This window comes from Ostrinia nubilalis, chromosome 9, assembly GCF_963855985.1.
Source record: "Ostrinia nubilalis chromosome 9, ilOstNubi1.1, whole genome shotgun sequence".
Taxonomy (NCBI): Eukaryota; Metazoa; Arthropoda; class Insecta; order Lepidoptera; family Crambidae; genus Ostrinia; species Ostrinia nubilalis.
In genome coordinates, this window is record NC_087096.1 from 17072127 (window position 1) to 17093604 (window position 21478).

At 39.8% G+C, this 21478-nt stretch overlaps 1 protein-coding gene and 1 non-coding gene across 2 annotated transcripts in view; both read left to right on the top strand.

The window, feature by feature from the left end:
* The window catches only part of LOC135074875 (sodium-independent sulfate anion transporter-like), a 69248-nt gene that overhangs the window by 13284 nt on the left and 34486 nt on the right, over positions 1 to 21478 (top strand). Inside the window, exon 5 of the mRNA XM_063969257.1 lies at positions 383 to 1085. Within this exon, the coding sequence (XP_063825327.1) occupies positions 659 to 1085 (427 nt within the window). The 5' untranslated portion in view covers positions 383 to 658. The remainder of the gene's footprint in view (positions 1 to 382; positions 1086 to 21478) is intronic.
* Positions 38 to 110, top strand: Trnak-uuu (transfer RNA lysine (anticodon UUU)). The gene has a single exon. It is a non-coding gene; the product is annotated as a tRNA-Lys (tRNA).

The window sequence follows — 21478 nt, forward strand, 5'->3', positions numbered from 1 at the left end:
CCGGTACTCATTTGTTATTTCAACCGGTTCCTGCACAGCCCGGATAGCTCAGTCGGTAGAGCATTGGACTTTTAATCCAAGGGTCCAGGGTTCAAGTCCCTGTTCGGGCGAACATATTTTATGGTTACCAAAGACTAAAATCAAAAATAACAATTTGATCATTTAAAAAGTTACAAATTAATGTAAGATATTTAATTTATCAGTCACTACAATAACAATGTACGACTAACCAATAAATTAATATCTGTATCACCAAGGTCATATTACTTATCATAAAAGAATTTTAAACTTTTATAATACGCAAAAACTAACAGGTATTAAATTGACCACATAAAAAGTCCATTACAAAATCCGCGACCTAATTTGTAATTACTTTTTTCAGATCGCCGATCGGCAGCGGACTGTCGCACGTTTCCCGCCATTTTCACGCCGGCTGCCGCAGCTGACACCCGCTTACGCGCGAAGCGACGCACGCGACATTCCATTTTCGAATTTTTAAAACATTCCAAACTGTGATTATGACATTCCTTTTTTAAGTTTTCAGTGTTGTGTTCCATTTCTTAATTTAAATGTGGGTATTCTGTAAAAGATGTCCCGCGCATCGTCGTTTAAAACCGTTTTTTAACTAAAATCTCTTTAAAAGACTGTGCGTGAAGAAATGACGAAATACAAGTTGAACAACACAGTGCGGTCGGCGTCTGAGGTGACGTTGACTTCTTACATGACCGGGAGCACCGACAGCAGGACGGACCGGCCGTACCAGATCCAGATGGACACGAACCAGAACGATACGGTGAACGCGGAGTCGAATAGGAATCTGGAGGCGAAGACGTGTCACGTGTGTCCTCACTCCTGCGAGTTTCTGGAGAACAGTGGCAAGTTCGCGGCTTCGCTGGTGAAGGAGAGTGACCGGTTCGGGCTGAACGAGCTGAAGGTGGAGGGCCTGGAGCGCAACGTGTGCTTGTGCGAGAAGTACAACGGCGGCTGCAAGCTGTGCCCGCGGCCTACCACCGGCCTGCCGCTGGGCCTGGACGGCAAGGAGGCCTGCCTGGCCTGCCACGACTCCGCGCCCGACCAGTACAATCGTGAGTCAATTTTATTCTTTTTATTTTTCCCTGTAGCCAGCAATAACTTTTTCAATTTTATGTGTCGTAGGACTTTTTTTATACGAACGGAAAATTAAAGAAAGTGGTATCTTATTTACTTTGTTGTAATGAGTATTACAACAAATATGTAGGCACGTATGTAGGTAATATTGTGACGATACATTATATTCAATTTATTGTATGTTATAAGAATGTTATGCAAAGCGTCATAAACGTAAGTGTGAAATCACTTTTTATTGTGCCACAAGTTTCAGTCGCATTTTAGTGTCATTCCAATAAGAAATATAAAAGTTACGTTAATAATTATGTGCGCTGAGTAGGTAGGTGTACTAAGTCGAATTAAATAGTATTAATTTTCAACACTACACTAGCTACACAATCTGACCAAAATAGGGGCCATATTTTAACTTTCTACGAGTATTCCTATCGAAATTAAATTCACGGTCTCCCAACTTTAATTTAACATGATTTTAACCAATTTACAATGCTAAACTGTTTACTACACCATTGCAGTTTATTGCACCAATACCAATGTACATCGTAGTCAGTGACATCTTCAGCACATAGTTTTTCTAAGATTTCCCACGTTGTCTTTCGTTTAGTTTTATTCGCTGTACGTCTTGTTAGGTTTGAGTCAGTTAAGGTTTTATCTATCTCTATATTAATCAGAGACCTAATCAGATACCTTAGCAATGACCATAAATAAGCACGTAGTTAAAGTCAAAGCATCCTATGTTTTATTTATCGATCTATTACAATAGGATTATGATTATTGACATCTGTTTAAATTTCAGTAGTAATGTGTTTACAATATTTATCATACTACGTAATAAATAGTTATTCCAAGTATGAACAAATGTTATTAACTTATAACTGGAGACGTCTTATAAATAACATTTAGGATTTTATTGTATTTTTTTCGGAATTTCTACTTTTAATATTGATTTTATAAAGACTGCAAACTCTTGAAAACGAGGCTGACAATAGTGACTAACTTTCTCGCGCTGCTTCTTCACAACACTTTAAAAGCCTACTTGCAAAAATAAAATCAATGTTTCGAATTTTGAATTTCATTGTTTTTTATGGTCATCAATGTACAGTCACGGAATGAAAAGGTTCGTCAGTTTTCAAATTGATTCCTTCAACGAATCGCGAGCACATATTACCTTTTGAAACTATGTTACAGAATAATCTCGAGTTAGAGAAAATAATCTTTAACTGTTCGTCAGTAAAGTTCAAAATTATCCAGATCAAAGTTGTTTGACGATTTATCTTGTCAAGAAGATTATTATGATTGATAAACTAAAACCTTCTTGTTGGTTCAACCTGCCATTATTATTTCTATTAAATAAAAAAAAACTATTGTCAATTGGTCAATGTCATCATTGCATTGCACTGATGGGATAGAAAAATAAACAAGCAAAACCTTATTTGTTAGCAAACGTCATATTTATTTAAATGTTAGCAGCACTGTTTCTTGCACTGTTATGTTGGCAGGTTTGACTCTTACAGTACCTAGTGCAAGCGAAAACCGACACTAAGGTGACGAACCTTTTCATTCTGCGACTGTACCTAATTATGTTTTTTAATTCAGGGTTTCATCTCAAACACTGAATATATTTTTATGTATTTTATGTAAATGTAGATTGTTTTGCTTTTTGAATAGTAAAAAAAATAATGAGACAATTAAAAAAATAATCAACCATTTAAAAAAAAAAGTATTTCCGTCTATTGTCTTAAAAATACATTCATAATTAAGTAGAATATTTGCATTGATACATAACCTTCACAATATAATTATTAAGGTTTATTTAATTTATTGTTTCTCTTTAGTACGACTAGATTAAATTGAAACTGACACTAAAGATTTGTCAATCAATTTTTATCGGACTTCGGACGCAGGTCGGCCGTAGTAAGGACAATCTGTTCAGGTGGGAATTCTTGGATAACGGGACTCTTCCCACCTCTCGTTCCCACCACTGCAACTCCTATGCTTGCTACAGCTTGACCGCCACAAAAACCCAACCAATGAAGGTCAAGTTTGTTTGGGGGAAAGTTAAACTGTCATTGGACCCGCAACGAAATTAATCAGAAGAACATTGGAGGAGTTCGAAATTAAAGTTCGACTTCCCTGCGGATGAGAGGTGACAAACAAAGGTTTAAAACCTTGGAAATTCTTGGATAGCTCAAACTTGGAGTGTAAGTGTGGTTGTGCTCTCCAGTCGATGAAGCACTTACATGATGTCGTGCCCTGCGTGCCCAAACAACTGCACGCGCACGCTGCAAGATTTAATGAACGCTACTGACAAGTCACTGACTAACTGACTGGTTGAATGAACGGGCTGACACTGTATTAATCAATTTTCTTGCGATTAAGATCTTACCGGAGACAGCCTAGAGCGTGGTCATTAAACTGAATAGAAACATCACAGCTTTACGAAAAAAAGGCTCCGTCTAAGCTATAGCAACCATGACTACGGAGCGCCTTAGCGTACGCAAACTATTTTTATACGTTCCCTAATATTTACTGTAAATGGTCAAAAGATAAGCAACATTTATCGCATCTTGCCAACATTTATTTGTAATTATCTCCGATTAGTTAACGCGGGAAGTCACGTGACGCACGTGTCGGCACACGCAGCCGCGGCCGCGCGGCGCACGCGTCGCCGCATTGCAACAGGGGTTTTGACATTCGACACATTACACAACTCCTTATTCATTCAAAAACCTAGCAGTTGTGAGTCCTGACATTGAAAATTTACATAAAACTTATATTAGGTTGTCATGGCTTTTTGGCAATCCAACATTAGACCTAGAAGACTCCAGTTTATTAGTTTTACAGTGGGTACTTATGTAAATTCGGTGGCAAAACTGACAGGATGACCCAAGCCTGCAAATCCTTAGCATACTGAAAATACTGATATGCTTTATTCTTACTTTTACTCAATGATTTTATTGAGTCACATTTATCTTATTCCTAGAAACGTAGATCATAATCATAATCTTTAATTAGTATTATTTTGCTCTCTTATTAACTTACTGTAAATCCTGCAGCTATAATTACTAAGGCGGGATTATAGGCTGCGATCTGCTCCACCTTAGGTGCTCTAAGTGGAATAGGCTGGGTGCTATTCGTGCAGGTGCTATTTGGGCTGGTGCTCAAAGTGGAATACGTCTCCGTAACGTCTACTAGTCTAGTCTGGTCAATAGTAGTCAGTAATAGGCCTTAGACCTAGACCTAGAACTCAAACCCATAACGGGCACGTGTCGACGCAGTGGGAGCGCGTCGACCTCGGAGCACCTTCCTTAGTTCATCTAGCAATAGATTCTAGTAACTTCCCACGATCGTTTATTGTACAGAAGATACAATCTTATGCAGATTTGTGCCTGGGTAGGCGACAGCGCATCGAGCTAACATATGAATGAGTGCTAATTTGCAACAAAAAATGCAATATGACACCATCCTGAAAGACCTTTTTGACCTTTTTTAGAAAACGACTAAAATAAGCCATTTTCTTGTCAAATCACATTAATTTGCAAATATCTATCCTCGTAGTTTTAAAAGCTGCGATAAAGTTTTTCTATAAAAACAAAGCTTTTCTCATATTTGTAGCTTCGTAGCACTGACAACATTACCGAGTAGAAATCATTAAACATTTCAACAATAATGTTGAACAAAATAAAATCAAGATAGTGTATTTGGCACCTAACTAGCTATCAATTTGAGGATCCACGTGCGAGTTCACGTGCGCGAGAGTGACAGCGTCCGCCGGCCTCCAGGGCATCCACTGGCGCTCAACGCAGGATCGCGCTGGATGGGGCGCCCTATCTGCACGAGACCAAATATAATATAATAATTCTGTCGAGGGTAATGACCGCTGGAGAGGCACGCGACTTTTTTGCTGTTCATCGCGAAAAAATCGTGATTGACGATATTTATTTTGTGATAGGTATTTTTGTATGGTCCTTTTCAACCATGTGTGCGCAACCTCTTGAGATTTTTTTAAGCATAGATACTTATTACACTTACCTACTATTTTGTACAATCATGCACAAATTCCTTGGCCAAAATCTATTCGATATCAAAATGTTTTAGATATTTCGATTTAGCAACAATATTGGCTTACAGTGGTTCTGAATTACAGAATTAAGTAGAAACAGGAAGTGTAGAGTCGCTTACAATATAACATTTTCTTTCACTTTGCATTTGTCCTTTAGGCAGACAAACGGTTTTCCTGTGCGTATTTTCAAAATATGTAACTCCAAAACTGTATCTAACTGTATTACTTATAATTATCTAAGTAACGCATGTATTCACTTATTAGTGGAAAACGAATAATTTTCCGCTCCGTAAACATTCCGTGGAGAATCGCCGTACGTGTCATGTGGCTCTTACTGGGGCTGATAAGACTGTAGCGACCATGTAGAGAATGTAGAGACAATAAGAAGACAATAAGATTATTTACTAAATATGACTAACACACTTCATTTAAATATTCTACTGAAAGTAGTGACTCTACCATAGTTCTCGTCTAGGCATCGTATCTACTCTATTATCTGTAATTATGGTACTATCATCCCATAATATTTCAAACAGTTTAGTACCTACTTCGTCACGAAATCCCTTGGTCACCATCGGATTTTAATAGCTTCTTTAACCCGAGATACAATCGCGTGCTAATAGCACCCATCATGGCAGACAGTAATCAGTGCTTAGTCAACCTTCAATTAACCGGCAAATCATTCTGAGATCGTGGACTTGGAAAAACACACAATGAGATTTGAATTCAGGGTACTGTAATTAATTTATGTTTGCTGAAATAAGTTTGTTGTTGGTTTGATATTAATAGCCTAAGTGACTCACCATCACTAGTCGTATTTTTACCACTTCTGATCCTAGACCTCCCCCAATATACCTATCCACATGCATATTGTGCTTATTGCTAATAACCTCGCTTAGGACAAAATGGCAGAAATCGTCTCTATCTCTCTTCTTGACTCTACGTCTGCTCAAGTGAAACAAAATTCACCTCCAGTGCTTTATTCCCTTATCCATGAACGTAATTCAGCAAAATACTCAACCCTTATGCCATCTTCAGTTCTTTACCTCATATTAGAGGTGGGCGCCGATATAAAATTGGCCGGCGGCGGCGCGCCGACTTTTTGACCTCGGCGGCGGCGGCGTCGGCGGCGTGACCTTGTATGACCTTTGTTCATTAGGTATTTTTTTTAAATCCTTTTTTTTTAGTATCTGTCGTCAAGACTAATCAGGTGATTTGCAGTTGATTGGGGTTTGAGCCACTAGAGCAATGATTTACCCTAGTAAATTAGCTCTCTTGATCATAGATAGGTACTTTGATATTTGGATAGCGGGTTTGGCTGAGATCAGGTTTTCGTGTTCTTTTTCCTAAAGTCGAGCGTAACAATGTGCTGATAAAAGTACCTTTAACATGTATTTTTGAGCTCTTTGGAGGCACATAGTTAATGTTGGATTAGCTGACTGTCGGTGGAATATTATATTCAGTTCTGTTTTATTTATATTTATGGTCTTTCCATGTCATCCTACGGTCCAGGATTTTAATGCAGGTTGACTGCAGGAATGTGTCGAGGTCTAGATTGGCCGGAGGATAAGTTTCACGTCTTAAATGATAATATGGTGAGACTTCGGGGCTTAATTACATGCGCCACTTGGTCAGCCAAGCAGCTGACTTTGCAACAGTCTAGTCACTTTAAGATCACAGTTCCATTTGAGGAATGCCGTAGCTTTCTGGTGTCTGGGCTACTTTATCTACTAGATGTTATAGAGTATCGGACCAAGTACAGAGTCCTGGGGTACTCCAGTTCTGCAGCTAAAAAGAGAAGATTTTGTCACCGAGTTTGATTTAAAACTGTCTGTCACTGAGATAAGAATCCATCAGCAGGTAGTAGAAGTGTGCTAGAAGGTACTTTTTAATTTCATAGAGTAGTCCTTTATGATAAACCCAGCTGAAGCCGCAGCGAAAGCAGACGTACAGGATTCTTTCTTTTCCAAACATTGTACTGATTATGGTTGGTATGGTTTCTGCCAAAATTTATGGTCGGGTATACTATATTACATGGGTCATACTTAGGCAAGGGATTAAACGAGCAATAATGATCCTTTTCCATAATAATTTTAACAATACAAATGACAGATTAATTGACCGATAAGAGAATTCGTTAGGCGACTTGCCAGCCTTATGGATCATTTCCAAAGTTAAGAGACTTGCGAGGTTCTTCTCACTCAGTGTGGTCATTGTCAAGACCATGGACTTCATGGTGATCAGATCAAATGCAAGTGCTTTACGAGGGTCCATTTTGGCAATTTCTTTAGCTTAGCCATCTCTCTTAGCGTTAGTTCTTTCGTTTCAGCCGAAAGACGTCCTGCGCCGCTCGCATCCATGCACTTCTTGCGACCTTCCCCAAATCGTCGGTCCACCTTATGGGAGGCCTGCCCACGCTACGTCTTCCGGCTCGTGGTCGCCACTCAAAAAATTTACTGCCCCAGCGGCCATCAGCTCTACGAGATATATGCCCCGCCCACTGCCACTTGATTTTAGCGATTCTGTGGGCTATGTCAGTCACTTTGTCCTCCTGCGTCTTTCGTCCTCAATTAGCGTAGTAGGAATCAATCTTCTACTTTGAACTTGAGGAGGGTAAGCGGAAACATGGCGGTCAACTCCTCCGATAGTCAAGTACAAAAATGTCCAGAAGTAGCATACAAAAAGATGCAAAATGAGCCCTCTCAAATCACAATGGGAAGGTTATTAAGGTATACCGTGTCAATGGGTTTAAATAAACCGGCTTGTCATGTAGCAAAAGTCTTGAGATTTTTCTTGTCAGTTCGCACTCGCCACTCATGTATTACCGGACCTAATAAGCGGAGAACACTTTGAGGGAGGTACTTTGTTGCCTTCCAGAGGTTGTGGTTCCCATTTGCATTCCGAGACATATTTGCCAATCTCTGTGTGAGTGATTCGCTTAAAATATATAGTCCAATAGTGTGGGTTATCTGCCAGACGAAGGCGGGGATTTTTTTCTTGACAGCAAGAGGGACCGGCGCCTCTCGTGATCAATTAAGCAGTAACTTGAATAATGTACATGATTAACTGTTAATATAGTTAGTATTAAGTTATTCAATCAATTTATTAGTATATCAACGGCATTAAATTCGCCTTGTGTACCAATTTATATGGCATTAAAGAATAAATATTATAGTTAGTTCTTCTGTTTTAATATGGTTTACTGATGGGTCAAAATGGGCCCTAACGTAGGCTTTGGCGTGTATGGAGAGCAGCCGAAGCTTAGGCTATCTCAAAGCCTGGGTAAAGCCTCTATCTTTCAGGCAGAAGTCTACGCCATTATTGAATGTGCGGAAGCTAACCTGCGAATAAATTATGCCAACCACATAATTTACATTAACTCAGACAGTCAGGCCGCGCTGATGGCCTTAAACTCCATCTTAATCACTTCAAAGTTGGTAGAAAACTGCATGAGTCGACTGAATACCCTAGGAAAACGTAACAGAGTAACGCTGAGATGGGTTCCAGGTCACGCGGGAATCGTGAAAATGGCCAGAGCGGGAGCGGAGGGAACACAATATGGTCCAGAACCCTTTTGTGGCATTTCCAAAAGTCTCGCTCGAATGACCCTGGAGAACATCTATTTAAACAAATCCTTTAAAGCATGGTCAGACACGCCAGGATTAACTCATTCCAAAGCTCTTATAAAAGCCTATGACCGAAAATGCTCTAAGCAGATCATAGGACTGAGTAGGATCAAAATGCGCATCTTAGTTCGAGCCTTCACTGGACAGTGGACACTGCAGCTTAAACAAGCACTTGTCCACTATGGGACTGTCCGAATCAAGAACGTGCAGGATGTGCCAAGAGGCAGATGAAACGCCACTACACATTCTCACGGACTGCGGACCTTTGATGCGCAAGCGGAGCTTACACCTGGGCAAACACATCCTAAGCCAACAAGATGTAAAACATATCGCCCCCCAAAAGATACTGCAATTCCTAATGGATGCAGGACTCGGAGGCGAACTGTAAGGAAAATAGCGGCGATCACAATAGATCGGTACCGGTCGCAGTTATACTACGACTTTATTGAACTAGAATAGCCGCTCAACTCAATAAAAAAATAGTTCTTCTGCGTTTGAAACACAAATTAGTACAGTATAGGAGAGGAATAAATTGCAAATAGTTTGTACAGTATCAGTATCGGCGCGCCGACAGCTGGTCGTCGGCGGCGGCGGCGTGAAAAAATTCGCGGCGGCGGCGGCGCGCCGGCGTGGCGCCCACCTCTACCTCATATTGGCAACCCTATACTTAACGATTGATTAATTCGAATTCTAGTTATCGAGGCAGTTAATCCGCCATCAAGTGCGACCAATAATATGTCGATAAGCCAGGAATCTGAGGTATTTCATTGTTTAATTTTGAAATGTAAGGTTGAATGGAATACTCGATAAAAAGGACCCTGGAGGAACTTTACGCATACGTTGGACGATATAAGCACAAGTGAAAGGATAATGTGTTTTTGCTAATCCATATTAGATACTTCCTTCGAAATAAGAGCTTATAAAACTTCTTTGACGTAACAAACGTGTTTTACAACAAAATAAAACGATTCACACCCCAATAGCTACAAATTGTTTCCGCAGAATTATACAGATTTGCCACAAATTTTGCCCAAAACACACAATTTGACATTAATGATCGGTTTTTGTGATCAAATTGTCACACGATGAACATGACATGACCATGACTTAAATTAGTAAACATTACATACAACAACATATGATGTCCATATAATTATTTTCTATTTTAAGTTTCCTGTTCATCCAACAATTTGGTGATATGATTTTTCAGAATTTGCATAGTTAAGATGATAATGCAAATAATTTTGCCTTGAAGATGCTGAGTGCCCGCCGTATATTTAAGCTAAACTTGCTTTTAAACGCCCACGTGAAGAATGATCTTGATCATCTATCTACGCATGAGTTACAACATGCTATTAAGGTCTTTAAATTCTTTACAAATCTAGCAGAGCTGATGACGTGGAATCCGATTCTTCTGACGCACAGTGCAACTATATTATTATCACCTTCTTCTTCTTTCATATCAATAGTGATTTTCCTTATATGGACCTGTTTTAACATTTTACAACACCTGAGCATTATTTGTCAGTTTTGTCACCCAGTGAAGGATAACCTCTTCTAGTATTATAAGGAAATTTCGTAGAGGTTTCCGATACAGTTAGAAAACCTGGTAGTAAAGAACTGCCTTTCATCTCTAAACTAACTTTCAATATCCTGTAGAGATACAGCTCTTCTAATATAGCCATGTTAGATACCATTAGGATCCATAAAATCACACAGATCTTCAGGCAGAAGCCTTGAAGAAATGCTGAACCTAGACAAAAACTTGATCAAACCGAGAAACAGCGCGACAGAATTTAAAGTAATGCCATCAAAATATTCTCCTCTGTAACAAATTCAAATTAACTCGAGATAAAAACCGCATATCGAATAATCGAAAAAGCCTCGGATCGATCTAATTCGATTAGTCCGGGCGATTGCGGCGCGATAAAAAACGAAGGAAAAACAATTCAATGTTAAAATTACGACATCTAATTAGTTTTAACTGTGGTCCGTAAACTTTCACCGGTTTATACATTTTTTATCACGAAGACGATGAGTCTATTGAGTTTGTGAATATGGGCGTGGATAATTAAAGTGTTAGTTTTCGATTAAAGCAGTCTGTAAAGTCACGGCCGCGTCGTCATTTAATCCGAATAGGTAAATGTCGGCTTCCCAGAGAAACGTTACATACGATTCTCATTGCACTAATATTTTTTTTAAATATAAAATAATATTGGTTAATGCTTATGGAAAGTGAAAGTTCTTTGTATTTTTTTACATTTACTTTCGACTTTTCCGTCACATTTTTCCAAAACAAATAAAATGTAGGTAATAGGTGCTTAAAAGTAATGATCCTTCTCTCGCGTTAATGAGCTTTGTTTAAAGCAGTTAAACAATGTTCATCAAACACCTGTTTGCCAGATACATTGTCACTGACGTCTATTGCCTAGCACCTCTCACAAGTCCCTAGTTTTTGCCACAATTTCGATTTCCTGAGCTGGATGGAAAGGCTAATTACGTTTTTTCGATAATTGCTTGGTCAAGGCAGCCAACCGACTGAAGCTTCCTTCTGTGCTTCGCATAGTTTTTTATGTTTTTTGTCGATCACTCTATACATTCGTAGATAAGGTGGCAATGATGTCAAAGAGAAAATTACACGATACAAGCTGTAGAGACTGTAAAAATGATCATAAAGTCCAATAAATAGGTCTACGTAAGGATACGTAAGGACGCAGTCCTTAATAAGTAAACTAGATATGAATATTGCATTAAATGGACATTAAACTTGGTCAGCACTATTCTTTATTTCCTAGAAATGACGCAAGTTGTATCATAAATTCAAGGCATATCCATTGCATTAATATTAATGTAATAAAGCTAATCTATTGCCTAAAGCAGATTCTACACACTTGCAGGACTAGAGTAGACAATTATTCATATTTATTTATTCACTTCGCAATCCGTCCATGGTGAAAATAATCACTCGATCAAAATCAAATCAAAAATCTAAATCAAAATCAAAATCAAAATTTTCTTTATTTGTTTAGACTAATTAAATTAGTACTTGCAAATCGTCAAATGCTCTTAAGGAGCCTATACATGTCTCATTATTTTTTTGCCCTACCAGATCAGACTTTACATGCAGTTTATCTCGGCTGCTATGAATAAGTGCAACTCTATGCGTACTATCGTTCAAAAAACCTCCCCTTCGTAAGATTAACACTAGTAAGGAGCCTAACAGCTATTAAGATTTTCAAAGTGAATAATTTTGGATCCATAATATTAACATCCACGATTGCTTATTTATTAATCACCAGGACACTTTAAGTAAGTGAAAGATTTGAGTTAAAGTCAGTCAAGTCATAAAACTAGAATAAATGCGTTCCAAAATACATGACAATATTAGAATTAGTTACGGGTTCATACCTATTACAATGTTTGAAGAGGTGTTAACATGCGCGTTTGTGTCAACGAGGAAGCAGGTAGTAAGTTTAAGTTAGATAATAATACAATAGCAGTATGTAATACGTATTCGGTCTGTTAATAATATATCTTAAAGATTACTGTGTCGTAATGATGAAATTATTGTTTTTAGATAATTTTCATTGCCGTTGATTTCGTAAGGCTCTAATTTTTTGGCATGTTAATGTTTCAGTTCTTATTACAATCAGTAGGTAGTTTAAAAAGTGAATCACAGTATTTGATGCTACCGCGCACTTTCGCAGCGTTGTTTGTAGGAGTTGTTATGTCTGGGACCGACCACGAGGGTCGCGTTTCAACACATTGTCTTGTGTTCGGGGAAACAGGAACTCGCAGACACGGTTTACAGTATTGGGCCGTTTTATGTGTATATTTAGGTAGTGTTCTAGACGTAAAACGAGGTCTACTTAATTCAGGATAGGTGATACTTAAAACAATTTTAGTCATACTCACTCTAACGGTGCATTTTAATAATTTAATTACGTTCATTTGAGAACAGGGTCGCTTTATGTGACACATGTGTGTGTATGATGTGCCTCTATGATTTAGGCTTGTAACCATAAATTTTGTATGGAGTTAACAGACTTTTGGCGTTTGTTATAGTTAAAGAAAGATGGTGTAACCCAGCCTTAGTAAAATATCTAATAGACATTCGACATGAACATACGAGTATTTCGATTAACAAAAGCCCCATCGGCCTTGCGTGGCCATTCATTCGGGCACTGCACGAGTGGGAACCATCGGCGGCTGGACGATACTGGTTGCCAACCACTGCTTCCTGCGGGATCAATGAAACTCGATGAAAGGTGTTGATGCACGCAGGATTTGACCCAATTTTACCCAATAACTTTAGATGAGAATTTACTATGCAATTCACTAGCCTCTTTAATTTTGCCCGCAACTTCACCCTTTATAATTCTAATAAAATCAAAATTGGTAATCCTTTTCTACTCCATAATAATTCTTGTAGTTTTATGATAAGCGTATTGTAGACATGCTACGGTTTTGATAGCATGTATTTATTTAAAAAATACTTTAACAAAATTTCATAATCGTAAGACCCTTTGCTGTCAGCTGCCATAATTCTGTTACAAAAAGTTACACGTGCCCTTATTTGACCTTGTGTTCGCTTTAGGTGAAGAAATCAGAAGGGCCGACGTTCAATGCACGGCGACTTGCGAAAAATTACAATAGGACTCGTAAAGGCTCCTTAATGAGAACTTTTTTATTCGTTTTGTACTTGGTTTGCTGCCTTTTAACCCATTATAGACTGAGTTTTCTTAAAGTGTCAGATTTTTGTTTTTTTGAAATGTGTTCATAATTATGGTCTACATAATGCTATACAAGCATTAAAAAAATTATTCGACCTGTAATCTGGAAAAAAAATGCTGGTACCATATGGTACCGCTAGCCTCTTACCGTGTCAGTTGGTTAAAACATAACTTTATCATGGACTTTATAAAAATTGGGTAAATTAGATATTTTATTATTATTATAATATTTATTAATATACAAGCAAATAACAGGAGTGATATTAAATGTAAAAAAGCTGTATATTGGGTAAGCAATATTCATTTTTATCTTTAAATATTCAAAAATTTGGAATGGAGCTTAGCATTGCACGCTGCATATAGCCCCACGTTACATTTTCTATACTCTGATATTGTTCGAGAGTTGCAATTATCTTGAGTTCGTTCTATAAATTTCTGCTTCGACTTGGGACCTTCATCGTCCTCCAAAACTGCCAATGTTTGTGAAAGTTACATCTAAAATAAATAAAAACCCATGGTTTTGTAAAGTATAGGAAACTATTTTACTTTATCTTCCTGTATACCATATATACCATTGAATATATCACATACTTCCCAATAAATACAGTAAAAACTAAAAATCATAAAATAATTAAAAAGACACGGTAAGCGGCTAGCGGTACCGTACGGTACCAGTAATTTTGACATACAATATTTCCCATTATTATTACCTATCGATGTAATTTTACACCATTTCACAATAAAAGCACTTATGGAGAATACAAGATTGTAACAAAATCAGTATTTCACTATCACACAAAAAAAATATGATCACTTACTTTTATGGCGCGTCAATTTTTAAGAGAAAATTTTGATGCGCTCACTTCAATCATCAATTACACACAACTGAAAAGAATAACTGTCAATTTTTATTCCTATTAGCACAGACCATATCTATTGGCTACGATTTGCATCAATCAGAGCACTGCAGCTTTTCACGTGTTAATGTATAGAGCCAAATTAAAACACACAAAAAAGTGGTACCATATGGGACCGCTAGTCTATAATGGGTTAATATAATTTTATAGTAAGTGTTTAAATACTAGATTCGCCCGCGTGAAATTCTGTTTGTCACACATCGTTATGAATTTAAGCCTTTGTTATTCGGATGTATAAACCATAATACTGTACGGTTTCATAAAAATCCGTTGAGTAGTTTTTGCGAGAAAGAGTACTTACCTAACAAAAATCCATCCTTAAAACTTTCAATAGTAGGTATTACTGAGTAGCATGAAAGTTTCGTAAATGAAATGGAACTAAACAGCTAAAGTAAAATAAGCGGCGGGCAACTATGGCCAATGTCCGAGCTAGGACAATAACTCGCGGCTCCGTTTCTTTGGGCTCCAGTGGACACCGTCGGTAGTTTTAGTGGGTAGGCCTCGCCATTAGTGAGCAAGAGGGGAGAGTCCCACATAACCCACTGGCCTTCCCCATCGACCAGTGGGTATGCGCAGAGCATTTCCCGACGTTAAAAAAGAGCAACTAAGGCCCACCTTTTGTGCCCTTGACTTTGCTCCTTGCTGGAGTAGCGAATCGGTCGGTTGCGATTAGAAGCAATTTCACATTAAAGTACACAAGGAAAATACTTTGTCTGTACTCCTATTAACATAAATAGCCATAACAAAGACCGAAGCCAAGTGTGGAAGACAACGGGCAGTTACTCACCACGATATGAACAAACCTTGTATTGTCTCAATTGTCCTCCCGACTTCAATCTTCGCAGAAATATTCCATAACAACTAGAAATAAGTTACTAGCAGTAGCTAATTCATTTCAGTAGGTATACGATTAAGATTTTATCCAGTTTTTAAATTTTAATAAAATCTTACGAATAAAAACGCGAAAGATGGGATTATTGTCGATAGATGATGTTCAGATTGATTTAAGTACCTAGGTAATTAAGTTCACTGATGTCCAAATATTAACTAATGTAATTAAATAGACAGTAAACGCTAAAGAAATACCTATAAATGAAACGGTATCACATTATTTCTTTTTCACAAAAGCGCAGGACTTTCAAAACCTGCTAGGGTAGTTTGAATTATGGAATGAACTATAGCCACATCTTTCTGCACGCATGCGCAACTGGTAGAACACTCCCCTCTGTCGATCATGGACGTTTATTTTGCGTTAGCGTCGTTTACGTGTTTTATTTTGTGGCCCTTGTCTCGATCGATTTTTTTGATAACTAAAAGAGAAAGAATCTCTCCGCTCCGCGTGGTTTCCGATCTATCAAAAATTTTGTAATTTGGCTGTGCTGTACCTCACCAACAGATATTACTAGTTTAATCAGTTAAGACAGATAAGTACATGTTATTCCGCCCGCATGCGAAGTTGCAGGCGTAGCTTATCTTAAATAAGCACAGAAGGGATCTGTAACAATCAGTCGTCAGTGTTGACTGATGTTACCCGAGCCCGCACGTGCGTGACCGATTCGTACACGTTTCGCTAGCTCTACACGCTTAAAGCTACGAGTATGTTTCCACCTCTGCAACTGTAGCAAATCTACTTCCGTAGCTCTAATTTTCGTGTCTAGGGATCACGATCTTGACCAACATTAAAAACCCAACTTTCTTCTTGGAGTTTGATCCAAAATTAATTCTATCAATGTGCAGCGCATTTCAAAGTAACTGTTTGGTAAAAAAAGACCCACCATTACATGGTCATGAAATCGCGATTCTGTTCCAGCAGTATTCGAAAATTCTGAAAATGATGTATGATTCATGAAATAGGATAATTAGGTACTTAATGGACGTCCTGGTTAGACCAGCCATGCATCTACTTATTCAATTTGTTATTCACAGTGTGCTTTAGAATTTTACCCACTCAATAGAGCCGTAACTATTATTTCTTTATTATAGTGTGACTTATTTTAAGTAGTTTTCGTATGTAGAGTAAACATAGTTCACACGCAAGCGCAGCGCACGTGTGGCGCGGGCGCATGCTCCGCTAGCCACGCTCCTGGTGACGTCATTATACGCGTGGTTATTATTGCACACTTGCACACGTATAAGCGTGAAAAAATAAACAACAGGAGCAGGAGAAAAATCTAATAATAATAATAATAATGTATTTTTATTTATTTTTTTTGATAATTTACATTGTAAAAAAATATTTAAAATTAAGAACCAAAGTTAATAAAGATAATAATAATAGGGCAGCTTTGTGGCGAGCTGTTGGTGAGTAGCGACACCACGGGGCCAGTTGTTAATCCGAGTGCTCCCGAGAGGCGGTCAAGACCCTCGTCTTCGGCTTGCCGAAGTGGAATCCGAGAGGGTCTGCAGGACTTTCACCTCTGGCTTGCCTTAACCGGCCGGCCAGAGTGGAGTCGCTAGAGCTATATGCTCCAGGGGTGGAAGTGTTAAAGGGCATAACGCCGCGAGTAACTTCGGAGAAAGCGCAGCACACCTCTCTACACCCCTGAGCTGGCAGACGCCAATGTTGCTCCTCAGTCCGGTCTATACGACCCATGACGCCACGGGGGGCCCATTTAGTCGCTGGCTAGTCACCGCCTGCCATTTTTTCAGTCCGAGACTATGAACCAGGCAGGTGTCCCGTAGTCTCCATCCATAGCCCAGTAACCAGTCCATCCATCCTTCATCCATAACCCTAGTCCATTCTCCAATAACTGCAATAGCTCCTGTGCACAGGCTGGGGATGGTCTCTGGCTACATCCCATGATATGGTCAGAGACTAGATCCAGCATGTGCACCACTTTCACTTTTGTCGATTATTTTGCGCTTAAAACGGCCTCTACGTGTTGGATCTGTATCCCCACGCAAGCCTTATAAAGGACCGGGCCACTTTTGACCCGTGAGCTCCAAAGCGTACAAACATAATAATAATAGTCTTTTGTCTGGCGGCAACAAAGTAAGAGCTTTCAACGGTTGGGTGATGCCTCTATTGATATACTCCTTCGGCATACTAAGATGGACTCAGACTGAACTTGACGCCCTGGATAGGAAGGTACGTCAGCAGCTCACACAACATCGCATGTTACATCCGCGTTCATCTGTGATGAGACTGTACATTCCACGGAAGTGGGGTGGTCGAGGCTTTTTAAATGCCAAGAACCTCCACAACCGTGAAGTGTGCAGTCTCAGGGATTATTTCCTTGCCAATGAGTGCGGAATGCATCGCGATGTTGTGGCAGTTGACAAAGGCCTCACGCCGCTCTCCTTGGCGAACGAGAACTGGCGCAAGCCAAAGGTCCTGAGCGTCGCGGATCGGAAGGACGTATGGAAGAGCAAGGAGCTGCACGGGAGGTTCTATCGGGCCCTTACAGGTCCTGATGTAGACCTCCTCGCCTCGGTGAACTGGCTACGCTTCGGTGACCTCTTTGGGGAAACCGAGGGTTTTGCTTGTGCAATTGCTGACGAGGTCATGATGACGAACAATTACCGAAAATATATCCTGAAGGACGGTACGGTCGACATTTGTCGAGCATGCCACCGTCCCGGAGAGTCACTCAGGCATATAATTTCTGGTTGTTCGCATCTTGCTAACGGTGAGTACTTGCACAGGCATAACCTAGTAGCCAGAATCATCCATCAGCAACTTGCTCTTCAGTACGGCCTTCTTGAATCTGAGACGCCTTATTACCGATACCAGCCGGTGCCAGTTCTCGAAAATGGTCATGCATTGCTCTATTGGGATCGTTCTATCATCACAGACAGGACTATTGTCTGTAATAAGCCTGATATTGTGGTGGTTGACCGATCCCAACGTCGGGCAATGCTCGTTGACATTACCATCCCGCATGACGAAAACCTCGTGAAGGCCGAGAAGGAAAAGCAAAGCAAATACCTTGACTTGGCCCACGAGGTGACCGCCATGTGGGATGTTGACTCGACGATCATTGTCCCGATAGTTGTCTCGGCAAACGGGCTAATAGCGAAGAGCTTCGACCAACATCTAAAGAAGCTCTCGCTGGATGGTTGGCTCAAGGGTCAGATGCAAAAGGCGGTGATCCTCAGCACGGCACGCATTGTCCGGAGGTTCCTCAGCCTGTGACCCTGACCACCGGTAGCTTGGGCCCTGCTCCGCTACCAGCGGAATAACTATTTTTAAGTATTTTTTTATAATGTATTTTTATTTATTTTTTTTTTTGATAATTTACATTGTAAAAAAATATTTAAAATTAAGAACCAAAGTTAATAAAGAGAATAATAATAAAACATATATTTCAGATATAAATCCATATAAAGGTGTTAGTAACATGATCATCTTAATCTAGTGTTAATAATAATAGAATGTAAATTGGTACTAATTAGCGCCACGTACGTTTTCTGAAGATCCTAATATAATAGAGAGACTGCTCGGGACGAGAAAAACTGCCGCTGACAAATAATGGCCATAGAACGTGTATGCCATGATTTATAGTTAAGTTTAAAAGCTAACGGTGATGAATGATGTTAATTGGGTCTGGTCTATACCACCTCATTAAATAAGTAGGCGCAATACGGGACTATTCCCACCTCTCGTTCCCACCACTGCAACTCCTGTGTAACCAGGATCTACAGCTTGACCGCCACAAAAACCCAACCAATGAAGGTCAAGTTTGTCCCGGGGGAAAGTTAAACTGTCATTGGACCCGCAACGAAATTAATCAGAAGAACATAGGAGGAGTTCGAAATTAAGGTTCGACTTCCCTCCATTGCAAAGCGGATGACAGGTGACAAACAAAGGTTTAAAACCTTTAAGAAAAAGATTATGCACCACGGACAATAAAATAAATTAAGGGGGCCTATCTTATGAGCAATTAGCAACTACCTGCCAATAATATTTTTCACAAAATCGCTTAAAAGCACGGAAATTTTTCCTTGTCGCGACAAGATCGGTGTAATAAATTGCGGAAACAGATGTATGTTGTATTGAATTAAGCATTATATCACGTTCATGTTTCCAAAGATCACACTCCCACAAGATATGATGGGCAGACTGCTCATGACTGACATCATCAGTGGAACACTCACAAAAAGGAGACGGAACTAGTTTGAATTCGTAAAGTTTATGTTTAAAGTTGCCATGTCCCGTGAGGAACTGCGACGAGCAATGGTCGATTTCTAACCATCGCTTAGTTAGACGTTCGCGTACATTCGGGAAGAATTTATATAAGTGACGTCCTTTGACTGACGTATCCCATCTTTTTTGCCATTCATTAAGTAAATCTTCTTCAACGACTTCTCGGGAATCAAATAATCGACTTATTTTAGAACGATCGCGGCTATTTAAGAAATCGGAGGTTATATTTTCCCTTGATGCGAAGTACATAGCCGCACGCTTTTGTACCTCTAAGTCGACCGGCAGTACACCAGCCAGGACTGGCAGAGCCTCCGTGCTCACAGTTCTGTAAGCTTTGCAAAGAAAAATCAATGCAAGGCGTTGACTTTGGAGTAGTTTCCGTCGAGCGGCTCCTATAGTAGCTCTGTCAGCCCAAACTGGTGCACCATAGCAAATGGAGCTTAAATAAGTGGCCGAATATATTACTCGGAGGATTTTAAACGTTAGACCCCACGTCGAGGTTGAAATGTGACTTAAGGCATAAAAGTTCTTTTTAGCTTTTTCACCGATCTGTTTAATGTGCTCGACAAAACTAAAGTTTTTCTAAGTAGGCGCAATAGAGGCAACAGAAGAAGTGTATTCGTAACTAACTTGATCTAGGGTAATAGAGTGAAGGTATTGTTTGAGAACGTTTTTTTCTTTACCCTATACTTCTTTAAGCTGGCTAATGGTAGAAGACACGATGTACTAAAGGTTACTTGAGCGAAAAAGAAAGGAAAAGTTCAATTAGTCAATAAGCAAATAGAACGTATTAAAAAAACAAGTGACACTAAATGAGGTTTGTGTACAAAATAAAGTTTTATGCTAACACAAGTAATGAATTCGCTAATCACTGCGAGTGGAAAGTCGTCTACGTCACTGCGCAGGTTTGCTTAATTTCCCTCATCGAGAACTTTTGTCACGCTTAGGGCTGACCATAGTGACCATGCCGTTAGTAAATGACACGCAAAATCAATTAAACTGTCACACGCTTTGCCATGAGTGACATTCTATTGACCGATATTATTATTAAGGGCCGATTTTTCAATCGTCGGATAACTTTTAACCGAAGAATAAAATTTTCATTTTGACATGTTTTTCATACTGAAACCGTGCTGAAACTGTCAATGTGCCAAACTTATTCTTTAGTTAAAAGTTATCCGACGATTGAAAAATCAGCCCTAAGTCACCTAAAGTCTAAAGCAAAAATTAGGTATTCAAGATTCTTAGTGCTCCTTAGTTTTTCATGAATTTAGTAGTGCACCTGTCACTTATCTGGCAGTAATGTAACCTTCATGCAAATCCATTAGATACGATGACACATCATCATTCGCTTCGCATCGCTCGCACGGTACGGACGTGCGCTCCGCCTCGCCCGCCCGCTCGCATGCGCTGCGCTCCGAGTTCCTCGAGCTTATCGCCCTCGCTCTGCGAGTCTTGTTTCTGTGGTGTTTTGTCACAATTACGTGGCTTGCCCGCGGCTGCGCTTGGGATACCTAACGATGATAACGAACAAGCGTAGTTAAACGCCTTTCTAAAGGCGGTTCGGTTCGATTGGGAGCGACCGACAGTGCCTTTTTCAAGGCGCTGAAATTTCCTGCCGCCGCCGGTATATTAGGCTGTGAACCTTGGCCTCCTGGAAGGCACGTTTGAGAGGGTGAGGCGTTCCTCCTCGCCCTTGAGACACTCGGTTTCATAGTCTTCTCACTGCCGGGCGTGACCCCCCCTACCCCTCCCTACTTTCCATCCCTGAAGGAGCGTATCCCTGGTTGTTTTTACGACCGGGGCCCTCCTGAAGGACTGCTAGGAGTAGGTACTCACCCTACGTCGCGGCGTTGCTACGTTGCGGCGTAGTTACATTGGCTAGGGCA